General features: G+C 42.7%; 1 protein-coding gene across 7 annotated transcripts in view; it reads left to right on the forward strand.

Moving 5' to 3' along the window:
* The window catches only part of SLC9A9 (solute carrier family 9 member A9), a 682953-nt gene that overhangs the window by 499733 nt on the left and 170405 nt on the right, over positions 1-12815 (forward strand). The window contains exon 13 of one of the 7 annotated variants that reach the window (XM_078070816.1): positions 9789-9877. The exons of the other annotated variants lie outside the window; for them this stretch is intronic. Coding sequence (XP_077926942.1) covers positions 9789-9876 — 88 coding nt within the window. The 3' untranslated portion in view covers position 9877. Of the gene's footprint in view, positions 1-9788; positions 9878-12815 lie in introns of those variants that run through there. 7 annotated transcript variants of the gene reach the window in all.

A 12815-nucleotide genomic window follows, 5' to 3' on the forward strand; every position in this document is an offset into this window, starting at 1 on the left:
GGGCCACCACCACCTGGGTTTCTTCCCTGCCCCTCTGGTGTGCCCCCACGCCCCACCCCCAGGTTCTGTCACAGAGTAGTGCTGCCTACAGCCTTTGTCCACGTAGGTTGTAGTTTATTCTGGTCTAGTCATCAAAATAATCCCACCCTCTTCTTTCTGCAATATACTGTCGTCATAGATCTATTCATGTTTGTATAGCACTCTTGTCATTTCAGGGGGATTCTCAAAGAAAGGGGAGAAAATGTATGTGTTTGAAACAGTAATCTGTTACTGTTTCATTAGCCAGTACCAGGCATTTAAGCAGGTGTTTAATTTTTATGAGTATAAACTAGTATGTGCTTATTATATAAGATTAGAAAACTAAAAAATTATTTAAAAAGATAAATTCACCTGAGGTCTTTTTACACAGAGATAATTACTGTTAACATTTTACTACATTTTTCTATAAACTTTTTTTGGCAAACAATCTTTTTTACAAAATTCAGATCTGTTATTTTTTTACTTAAAAATACAGCATGATAGGGGCGCCTGGGTGGCCCAGTCAGTTAAGCATCCAACTCTTGATTTCAGCTCAGGTCATGATCTCAGGGTCATGGGATCAAGTCCTGCACTGGGCTCCGCGCTCAGCGGGGAGTCTGCTTGAGATTCTCCCTCTCCCTCAGACCTTCCCCCCACTCACACTCTCTCTCTAAAATGAATAAATAAATCTTAAAAAAAAAAAACCAGGATGATAACTTTCTAATTTTATTTTTAAGGACTTAATAACAAAATCATCTGAATATATCAAGATTATTTATTTAAATTGGTATTAGAATATATTAAACTAGAATTATCTTAAACTATCATAAATGATACTATGATTTTTACATGCATACATACCTGTATAAAAATTTTTGTATTTCTGATTATTTTCTTAGAGTAGATCCTTAAACATCAGATTAAGGAGTCAAGGGTAGAGTATTTTTTAAAGTTCAAAATGCATTTTGCCAAATTACTTTCTAGTAAGGTTAAATTAAACACTAGCAATGTAATTTATTCTTTTCTTGGTGACTTTCCAACCTGTTTCTTATAGTCTAGAGTTATTGCATGTTTTTGAGGATGCTGAATAGTTTTCTAAAACTTTGCCATGATTCCAGAAGCTCATTTCTTCTAGGTCTTCAGGAAGATGTTTCTTTTTCTTTACTCTATAGAATATCTTGATAATCTCTATGCTACTTTTCTTGCCTTTGTTAGTATTTTAATATGGAGAAATTTCTCTAGACTCGGTATTTGCCGATAGACAGGTGTGTGGATTGCCCTTGGCTCCCCTCAGTGTCCATCTGGTTGTTCATCACATTCTTTTCTTGAAGCCATAGCTAGCAAGTCAATTTGCAACATTTATAACCCGGGCCCTAGGATCAAGCAAATACTCATCTTTGAAGCTATGCCGTGTGTGTAGAATTTTCCGTTGTCCTCCCTATTAGTTTTCAGGCCCTTTGAGCCAATGTAGCATACTGTACTCCTGGCATCTCCTCACCTTCATCCTTGGCTACAATTCTACGTATGGGACATACACTCCACAGAATGCAAATGCCAACTTCAGTCCCCCATCTTTTCCTTCATTCATTCACGTTCATTCAACAAATATTTATTGAGCTTCTACTCTGTGCCAGAAACCAGTAAAGCATAGAAGAGACAAAAGTCTCTTTGTGTAGCTGACACAACACCCCCAAATCCCACCTTCCACCACTGCCCTATGACTCTTTGCCATAGGTTTTTTTGGTTGGTACAAATTCCCTAAATTGGGGCAGATAGTGGGGCTAAGAACAGAGTGTGTTCCTGCAGTCTTGCAGACAGGCCAGGATGTGATATCACATGAGGTAGGGATAGGCCCCTGGTTGCTTTTCTCAAAATAGCTCTATAAGCCTTATGATTATTGAAAACTCTTAGGAGATTCTAACACTCACTTGCCATTATTTTGGGTTTTCAATGTTATTGGAATTGCTTGCCTTTTCTGGGTGTTCAAAAGTGTTTGAGTAGGAATTTAGCAGGGGCACCATTAAGGACTACTAACTGAAAATCATTTTAAACAGAAGTCACACAGGGCATTTGTAAACTATGACTTTCACTGTTTCCTTTTTCAAGGTAAACTTTGAGGTGATAGTTTTTGGAGAATTTTTTTGTTGGCAACAAAAGAAGCACAAAGCTGTAGGAGTAAATGTATTGTGTAAAGCTATTGATGTATGTTGATAGTATAGTTTTGATTTTTTTGTTCTACTTAATATTTCTGCCTCCAGTCCTCAACATAAACATTTGGCTAGGATTTTTTTTTTCAATCACTGAGCCAAATCCCTAGTTGTGTAACTCAATAGGACACCAAGGTGATGTGGAAATCTGGCCTGTATTTATATCTTACAATAACTTCTCACTAGGTTGTTCAGTGTCTCCTATAACTTATAATACATGCTACAAAAATAAATAACAACATTATAATTTTGGCTTCTTCCAAGTGTATTTGCAATAATAGGTGGGGCTTGGGGGGAGATACAGAGGCAGTTTCAAGTACGTGACACACATCATATGGAAATAGGAAGGCAGAATGCTGTTGATCATGGCATTCAACACATGTAACTCTAGGAGTCACTTGGTCACACGTACACGCCTCCTCCAAACATGCATGTGTGTGAGTCCATACACATGCATGCATGTGCACATGCACACACACACACACACGTACACATAGCTCAGCCATATTTAAATACTTCTATTTCCCCCAAACAGGCCACACTACCTCCTCAGTACAGGACTTCTCTCTCTACCAGAACAGCCTGCCCCTCTCATTACCTAAATGACTCCTATTTGTCCTTCATGCCTTGGATTAGGAGTCAGTCTCCTCCTCTGAGAACTTTTGTTTCTTTAGCAGCATCCTACCCCCCAGCTAGAATAGGTTCTTCCTTGCTTTGTGCTCCCACCACAGTCCCCATGCCTCTTTTCCTGATAGACCATATCTCACAGAAGTAATTCATGGCTCACTGATGAATCTAAATGACAGCTCTCTACCTTAGACTGTGAGACTCCTGAGGGCAAGGTCTGGATCTCTTCCCTTTGTCTCTCAGCTCTGAGCATAATGCTTGGCATACAGGAGGCTTTCAGGGACTTTGGTGGCTGCCCAGCAATTATCCTAAAGTTTCCTAGCCCATCAACATTCCAACTCTGCCAGACATTCATACCTTGTCTCCTCTCCACCACCCCCCTCAAGTCCCTGTTATCTCTTCCCCCGCTTTCTCTATCAGATGATGATCTGCCCCATTCGCTAAGAGAATAGAAGCAAAAGATAACGTCCACAAGTTCTCCCTATATCTACCTACGCCCCTGCATCAGTGTCCTTAAGTTCCACCTTCCATTATTTCATGAGGAACAAATGGACCTTGCTCTGATTAAGGCCCATCCTTCTATTCGTGTGTTAGTCACATCTTCCCTCACTTATTGGAAGACATCACTCCAATACTGTCTCTCTTCTCTCTCAAATCATCATTTTGCCCTCTTTACTGAATAATTTAAAAGCCTAGTTTAATTACTTTCATCTTTAAAAAGTAAAAATAAGGCGCACCTGGGTGTCTCAGTCGTTAAGCGTCTGCCTTCAGCTCAGGTCATGATCCCAGGGTCCTGGGATCGAGCCCCGCATCGAGCTCCCTGCTCAATGGAAAGCCTGCTTCTCCCTCTCCCACTCCCCCTGCTTGTGTTCCCTCTCTCGTTGTCTCTCCCTCTCTATCAAATAAATAAATAAAATCTTAAAAATTAAAAAAAAAGTAAAAATAAAAAACCTTTCTTGCTCATATATCCCCCTCCAGCCACAGCTTCATTCTTTGCTGCCTTTATCTCTCAAAAGAGTTTCAACTCACAGTGTCTACAAATGCTGTCCTTTCAATCTCTCTTGAACCTACTCTGAACACACTGTGGCCCCCATCATTCCACCAAAACTGGTCTTATTAGTCTTGATGCCCCCCTCCATGTTGCTAAATCCAATGGTCAAGCCTCACTTTTCATTTTTATTGGACTTTCAACAACATTTAATTCAGTTGATCCTCCTTCTTACTTGAAACCTTGGTCTTCACTTAGACTCTAGGACACGCTCCCACTAATTTTCCTAATGCCTTCCTGGCCACTACTTGGCTAGTGCATATATCAGTTTTTGCTGCAGAAATAATAGCCCAAATATCTAAATGATTTGCAATCACAAAGATATGTTTCTTTTTCAAATTATATAAAGGCTAGGGGTCAGCTCCAGGGCTGCTTGACTCTTCTGGGTTCCCATCTGTGTCTCAGCTTGGCTTGACTCTACGTGGCTGCAGGTTGGTGGGAGCTCTGCCATCTGTTTTCTCATTCTAAGACCCAGACTAAGGAAGCAGCCTTACCTGGAACATGCTATTCTCTCGTGGCAAAGGAAAGAGCAAGGGACTGAAACTCCCAAAGTTTCTAAAAGCTTCTACTTGCTCATGATGTGTATCACATCTACTCACATGCCACTGGCCAAGGTAGATCTATGAGTCCCATCTCCCATGAGAAAGGAACAACACAGAGGTTTGCCCCTCATCTTAACCCCCATGAGATGGGATTCGGTGAGACCGTTGGCAAGCCTGATACATGTCCCCAGAAGACTGAGAGACCCAGTGGCAGACCTGCTGCTTGATTCATCTGAGAAATCTAAAGGGCCCGAAGCTGACTGAAGCAGCCTGGAACAGAGTGAGATCCACGGTTTGGAAAGTTGATACATTCCCACCAAGAACATTTCTAAGTGGTGTGTTTCTTTTTTTTTTTTTTTTCTTAAATTTTTTTTATTGTTATGTTAATCCCCATACATTACATCATTAGTTTTAGATATAGTGTTCCATGATTCATTGTTTGTGCATAACACCCAGTGCTCCATGCAGAATGTGCCCTCCTCAATTCTAAGTGGTGTGTTTCTTATCGACCGGTTGTGTGATGTAATAACGAAAGTCTGTATGGAGTTGTCTTAGACCCTGCCCTAGAATTTCAACTGGAGAGGTGAAGAGATCACAGCAGAAGAAAGCCAGGTCTACACAGTCAGATATTCAGGGCCAAGGGAGGAATGGTTGGAACACATGTCAGGAATCCACAGATTAGAGAGCCCAGCAGTGGATGGGCCTCTGAAGAGCCCTGACAAATGCCTGCACCAGTCAGCTTCCAATATCTGCCCTAGCCAAAGGGAAACAAGGCCATAGTCATGCCAGGCAGACATCATCTTTCTTCCACATTTATCACTCCTCCTCCTCCTCCTGTTTCCTGACCTTGGAGAGGCCCAGCTTGAAGTAGGAGCAGGGTGGGAAAGAAGAGGAGGATAGAAAGAAGGACTTGACACTTGCAGCAGGCCCAAACTGGGGACTCACTTTGAATGAAATCACATTCTGGTATTATTACATGTAATTGAACATAGTTATTACTGAACTGAGACTATTTCTGTGATTACAAGTGACCAGAGGACTCTTTTTTAAGCTATCTGAGATTAATAAAAAGTCACAGGGGACTATAGAAGGAGGTGTGTGGGCGGGGGGGCGGGGGGTGTGCTCGCCCACGAGTTGGGGTGGAGGGGAGGTGTTATTAAGTTGTTTTCTTTTGCACTCAGTGAGCCACATTTGCTCCAACGTCTCTAGGCCTCTGTGCTAGTCCCTGGGCTGATTGCATCCATCTGCCTGGTTTCTCCATACTAAGAAGTTGCATCACAGTTTTGGGGAAACTGGACAACTTCATTGGCGTCTTTGACCCTGACGGTCTGGGAGGCCAGAATCTTTAGTTTACAGTTGGTTGGCCTCACATTTGACCCTGTTTACGTAAGGGAAATCTAGGCATCTGGCCAATTCAGGACCAAAGAATTTTGTGGCTCGGGTGTTGAGCTTCATTTCCTTTTTCATTTATAAACACAGTTGGAGCTGATTCCAAAGTGTTTTTAGGAAGTCAGTAAAAACATCTAGGCGTAACTACTACTGTTTTATGAAATTTCATCTATTGTTTTGACCTTGCCTGTGCTTAAATACGGAAATAAAAAGCTCAGTGTTGCTGTGGGGGTATGGAGGAGAGTTATGTCATTACAGCACCTACTTCAAGTCAGGAAACTCCAAGCCAACAGTCCATTTCCTACTTTATTAAACCAAGGAATGCTATCAAGTGTGTGACTACGGGTAACATGACTCAGGTTAAGAACTGGGTCTATGGAATTTGTTTCCTGGCCAAGAGAACTAGAATTCAGTTGCTATTAGAGTTAAGTGGAAAATATATACTTTTGCCTTCATTAGAGCTATTGTTACTTTTGAAGACTTGTTGAGGACATGAGATCAAACTTAAACATAATAGCATGAATTCTAGTTATTGGAAACTGAGAGAACCCTTGGGAATATTGCCTTCCATTCCCAGTTTTACCCATGCTCCGTGTCTGACCTTGGATGTCACTGCTCGGTCCTTATGCTTGAAAGAGAGACTACTGCTTGTTAGCACTCAACACTGGGCAAATAACAAATGCTCATTTAGACACAGGTTTGACTAATGTGATTCCTCACCTGTGAAGTTATTTGTTTATTTAATTCTTCATTTCTTAAAATGGTACTATTCACCAAAGCACCTCAGGGTACAAGCAGTACATTAAAACAGTAATTAAAATAGATAAAACATTACAAAGCAGCAATTAAAAGAGCAGCAAATGAGGTTACATCTTAAAATACTATTATGCTTAAAACCTTAAAACAATGTTCACTTCATCAGTATAGCAGGTGCCTGTATAAGGAGCGCAGGAGACTTTGTGGTTGCTTTGAGAAATCCTAAATGGAAAGCATGATGTGACACAAATTATTCTAAACCATGCCTCAAAATATAATTTTCCAACCTTCCCCACTTCTGCCCTACTCTGTTCACCTCTAGGGATGGCTCGTCGTATACCATCCTTCCCTGTGTCTGTTCAGCCAGAAAGGGTTACAGGGGATTCAAAAACCTCTTTCTTTCTCAGAGGCTGTAACTGGAGTCCTTAGTCATACTTTACATGGCTTAAATGGCAGTCGATCATGCTCACATACTGGAAACAGTCAAAGGATCATAACCCCGGAGAACATTCTTCCAAATGAAGAAGGAAAATCCTTGTCCTTCATCCCCAGCTCCTACCAGATCGGGCCCCACAGACCCACACAGTTTCCTTATACTGCACTGTGTACTCGCCCGTCCTGTAACACACCTAAACAAGCTTCTGTTAGTCTCTACTAACTGGCCTCACCAGTCCTGTTTCATTTTACCATACTAATAAAAATGACTTGAAACATGTGGGTTTTAAAAGTTAGGATTTATATGGGTAGCAAGCAATTTACAAAAGCTGATAGCACTGTGTCTGGGTTTTAAGCATAGAGAGCTTGCTGAGCCTTCTGAACTGGGGAGCTGAAAATGTACTCTCTATTTTATTAAAATGGGGGCATATCTTTACTGAGAACCTGCTCTGTAGCAATATATTGAGTCCTTTCAGAAAGTGTGAGAAGTCCATCTTGCTGTTGGTATAAAGTTGTCACTGTATGCTCATTTTGGTCAATATGTGCATCTACATGTACGTGTCGCCATTATAGTTACAGGGTAGAACTCTATCGAGCCGGTGACTGCATCTGCAGCCCTCGTTCCCTCTCCACCTTCCCACCCTCTCCCACTCCAGCATGGCCAGACCACTCAGGGTGCTCAACCCCCAAACACTTCATGTCCCAGTGCTTTTGCAACATCCTCTTTTTTCCTACCTAAAATGACCTCTCCCTTTTTTTTTTTTTTTTTTTTTAGATTTTATTTGTTTATCTGAGAGAGAGAAGGAGCAGGGGGAGCTGCAGAGGGAGAGGGAGAGGGAGACCTCTCCCTTTTGTCTAGCAAATATTTTCCATCCCAACTAGATTCATAGGGCGTCAAACATTTCCTTCTCTTACCTTGTCCAGGTATTCACTCTTCCTTAATGTAGTCTATTTCTGTCTGGCCCCCTCTATTGCTCTGTGAACTTGCAGAGGGCAATAATTAATTGTGTCCCATTTGTCTCTATGGACCCAACAAAGAGTCTGGCAGTAGCATATAGTTGAGTTTAGGGGTTAAAGAGAACTGGACCTGGATTTAAAATTAGATTTGGATCCTAGATCCACCACCTCCTGTGTCTCAATTACCTTCATCTGTAAAGGTAAGTTTTAATTACCTTCATCTGTAAAAGGGGGATAACATAGTTCCCCTTTTGTAGGAGAAAAGCTGAGGGACACAAAGAACAGGGACTCGGCCAGGACTGCACATTCAAGGAGCAGGGCAGCTTGGGTTTGTACCCAATATTTCATGCTCCAGAGCCTAGGAAACTGCCAAAGATTTGTTGTTCATTACGTACCTCAGACAATCATTCATTTATTCAATGAATACTTACTGACTGCTTACTATTGTTAGGTGTTTCTCTAGTCTCTGGGGATAGAGCAAAGAGGAGAAAAGACTAAGATCCTACTTTCCTGAAGCTTATATTGTAGGAAGAGTGAGAGGTAGAAAACAAATAAGTATCTGTGATCTTATATGGTGATGATCCTAAGTAAGTGTTGGGATAAAAAGTTAAGTGGGGTAAGTGGACACTATGGGGTCAGGAGTCTCTATTTTAGAAACGAAAACCTTTCGAGAAAGTGACTTTGGATCAGGGACCTGAATGTTGGTAAGAGTCTCAGTGAAGGAAGTTCTGAGCAGGAGGAATAGTGAGCAAAAAGGCCTTCAAGGAACATGAGAAAGCCCATGTTTCTTGTGGAGGGGGAAATGTGCAGTTACAGGAGAGATAGGCAGGGGTTGGAGCTTGTTAGCCATGGGAAGGAATCAGTATTATCATGAGGGTGATGGCAAACTATTAGAAAATTTGGGGCAAGGGAATGACAAGTGACCTGATTCAATAAAATGATGGATGGATGGATGGATGGATGGACAGATGGATGGATGGTGGAAGGAAGGATGGCGGGATAGAAGGATGGATACGTATATGACCTGCTGCCTAGAGGCTATTTTAAAGAACACTTTACATATAGATAAACTTAGTGTACAAGGTAAGGAATTCTGGGAAAAGACTCACAAAGATGCTGGCACAGAAAAGACTCTTTCTGCACAGGCCATCTTAAACACACAAAACCCACTTCAATATAACTCCGTGCATTGAAAGATGACAAAGTTTGTTTTTTTTTTAATAAAAAAGTACAGATATTGGTTCACATGAAATTAGCAATTACAATCTTGGGTGGTCCTAAATGCTTTAGAGATATACCTGTTTACCTGCCAGGATGCATTTGGCTAACTTGTGGATTCTTTAGGAAAATTAGAGACGCTGATGGCTACAAGAAAGTGGCTGTGAGTATAGCTAAGATATCTGACACAGTAGGAATGACACATAGTTTGATGCTAAAACTTTTCATCCAAGGTTTTCTGTGAGGGTCCCACCTTATTTACAAATACGTCTTTCAATTCCCCTAGCATGGCTCCACACTCTCTTTCATGTGGACTGAAATACCCTTTAAAGCTAACAAAGAGCACCTATTAAACATGTATTCTACCACAAACTGGAGAAAGGGATTGGGAGAGGTATTGAGAGGGATTCTAGTTCATCACATTTACTCAGGAGTACACATGAGATTATCAGTTACTGTTTACCGCTTGGGCAAACAGAAAGTAGAGCCCTGAGAAAATGAGACTTAGCATATGTGAGTTTTGATGGAAGGGAGGGAATAGAAAGATAAGATAAAGAGAAAAAACTGTACAAACAAGAATATCTATATCAGCACAGGAAGATCGTGGAGAAGGGTGAGCCTGTCTGAAAGGGTGCAGCACAAGAATGCACAGACTTCTGACAGCACAGAATGGAGGTGACCACGATTCAGTAAGTAGAATTCCCAAGAACAGCACCCTTAAATCTATAGTTCTAGACCACGATCCGTAGAACAGCAACTCATAAAAGTTATGCCAGGCTTGTTTTAAAGCCTCTTCTATATGAACATATTTAAACAGCTTCAATTTTGCCAGCAAAAGTCTTTTGGGGGATGCACTGTTGAAGTGGTTTTCTACCACAAAGCCCTCTATGATCGTTCTAGAATTTCACATCAAAGAGACAGAATCACGATGTTCCGTAAAGACCCTGCCTTGGGAAGCAAAGGCTTGGAGAACTCCTCCAGGTTCCTATGGCTCATTTCATAAATGTCTTCCTGTGCCCAATGGGGTGCGTTCCCACTCTGCCCACAATAAACAATGGGGAAACCTCCCAGAATTCGAGCCGCATTAGCAGAGCAGCAATTAAAGAAATCATTAGAATGCCTTAAAGACCTTTTGATTTCTTACAGGAAACATTATGGAATTCCGTGTTTTCAGAGCTTATAAAATCCTGAGGTGGGTCTCCCCTGCAGAGGAAAGTGGCAAACAAAAGTCAACTAACATTCTCGGCTATCATCGGCATGTGTTCCCCTTGTTTCCTGCACCATTCATTCCATCTTAACTGTCCCTTTCCTGCTGTAAACACAGTTAGAATGTGGCTTAAGTGAGCATGAAGACAATGCAGCTTGCATTGGCTAATTCCGCTGCCCTGGAAAGCCCACAATGTCGGGGGCAGACTGGATTGGGCCCCAGGGAAGCCTCTGAACTCCTGAACCCAGAGAGCCATTGTGGACTTAACTTTAAAAGCCCAGACTTATGTGCCAGAGCTTTCGAAGAGTCACCTCTGCCTCTGGCATGACCAGCTTCTGCTTTGTGATGCACTCATTGCCGCTCATCGCCCTGCACTGCTCCCACTGCCCCTGGCAGGGCCGGAACAGCCCACCCAGCCTCCTCCCGGTGCCCAAGTCTCTGTGTTCTCTGCCTTACCCTTTCTTTTCATTCACCTTGTATATATTGGCTGCTCTGGGGGATGAGGTCATGGGGGACACAGAAACAAATGACATGACCCCAAAATTTGGCCCTTGGCTGGGGGACAGATTACACGTGTGTGAAAGCTACATGACTCCACCAAGCCAGGGTGTGACAGGTAACCCACTAGGAGGTCCCTCCAGCCTTTGCCTCTGAAACCGCCATGGCTCAGACTGCCTTTCTTGTCCAGTTCTCCTTCCTACCCCATCTTCCACCTGGTGCTGGGTTGTGGCTACTTCTCCGTGAACCTTTCCTGATCCCACAGACAACTAACCCCCGGCTCCCTGTGCCCGCCTCCCCTGACTGAAGGTATAGCGAGCTTCGCAAGAAGCAGTGAGAGTTGGGGCTAGGGAGATGGGTTCAGAGGCCCACCTACTGGGGTACTAATCTGGGTCTCCTTAGCTGGGTGACCTGAGGCAAGTTATTTCACCTTTCTGCACCTCTGTCTCGGCATCTGCAAAATGGGGACAATAGCACCTACCACATGGGGTTATCGCGGGAGATTAAGTTAATAGAAAAGGCTCAGAATGGTGCATGTGATCAGTTCCTATAATGATTGTGTGTTATTACTGCTGTTGGGCTGTGTGATTCTCCAAGGTACAGACACTGCTCATTTATCTTTATATCCCCATCACTTGCAGCGGTGGGTAGCCCAGAGTGGGCAATCACACAAGTTTAATGCTATAAAAATTGAACAGTTGCATAAATGACTTAATCAACAAATGAATGCACTTTAGTAAGGACACAGGAAGCAGCATCTTATGGTAGCAATAGCCCTGGGCAGACCAAGAGGCCTGAGTTCCATATCGTGGGCCACTGGACTGTACTGCCTTTGAGAACTCCTTGCACTCATCTCCCAGCCCTTAGCACGCACACGCACATGCACACACACACGCACACGCACACGCACCAGGGGGTTACTCAGTAGAACCCGTTTCTACCCTGTTCCTTCAACACAGAACCTTGGGCACTGCCATGTCCCTCACAAACCTCTGCTCTATGAGGGAGCGAAGAGTTGTTGTTCAGAAGCCACCACTCTGAGGAGACCGGGCCTCTCCACCCGTCCCCCTTCCCCAGCACACACATGACAAGCAATAGAATGAATTACCACCTGCGATGGAGCCATGCTAGTTATAAGCTGTTATGGACCTGGTTCATTGTTTTGCCTGTATAAGCACTTTTTGCTTTGTCCATTTGTCAAGCTGAAGGAAGGTTGTTTTATAAAAGGGGATTTAATTAAATGTTTTGTCCCAGCCTGGCCTTTCCTTTCCGCATCTGCATTATGCTTGTGTCATATTTTCCCTGGAGGGCAGGAAAACAATTTAGTGAAAATGAAGGATCCATTGATTTACTATTGAAGAAGGAAATGCCAAGCTAACAACTCCCCTCTATAATTTTCTAGTGACCATAAGAGAGAACCCAGCCATTGAACTTAAAGACAGTGTGTTTTCTGGTGCACCTGGCTCTTTGTATCTTTCTGTACCATTCATGCTGTTATGTTTATAGCCTTGCTCTTGATTGCAATTATTTCATGAATACTCTTAAGAGCTGTTTTTCTTCCCTGAGCAGAATAGATGTTTCTGGTAAGTAAAGTCCTTTCATTGTTTCCCCCTCCAGTTGGGAAAGTCGGGGTGGGGAATCTTTCTTTCCCCAAGACCCTGTCAGTGGGATCATAACATGTCTCCCATCATTTAACCAGGGATTTCCCCGGCTTATAGAATTTAACTTGACCTACTTTCCTGCCTGTCAAGCTGCCTCGGGCCCCAAATGTTCTTCTAGTAGAGATCAGCTGTTTTCTGGGTTAAAGTCTTAGATCTTGAACTCAATACAGTGTTCCAGTGCCTCAAAGGAAGCAGGATGCATTAATGGTCTGAGGGAGCTGGATATGACATGGCTTTCACTGGATGTCCCTT

The sequence above is a fragment of the Halichoerus grypus genome, chromosome 1 (assembly GCF_964656455.1).
Source record: "Halichoerus grypus chromosome 1, mHalGry1.hap1.1, whole genome shotgun sequence".
Taxonomy (NCBI): Eukaryota; Metazoa; Chordata; class Mammalia; order Carnivora; family Phocidae; genus Halichoerus; species Halichoerus grypus.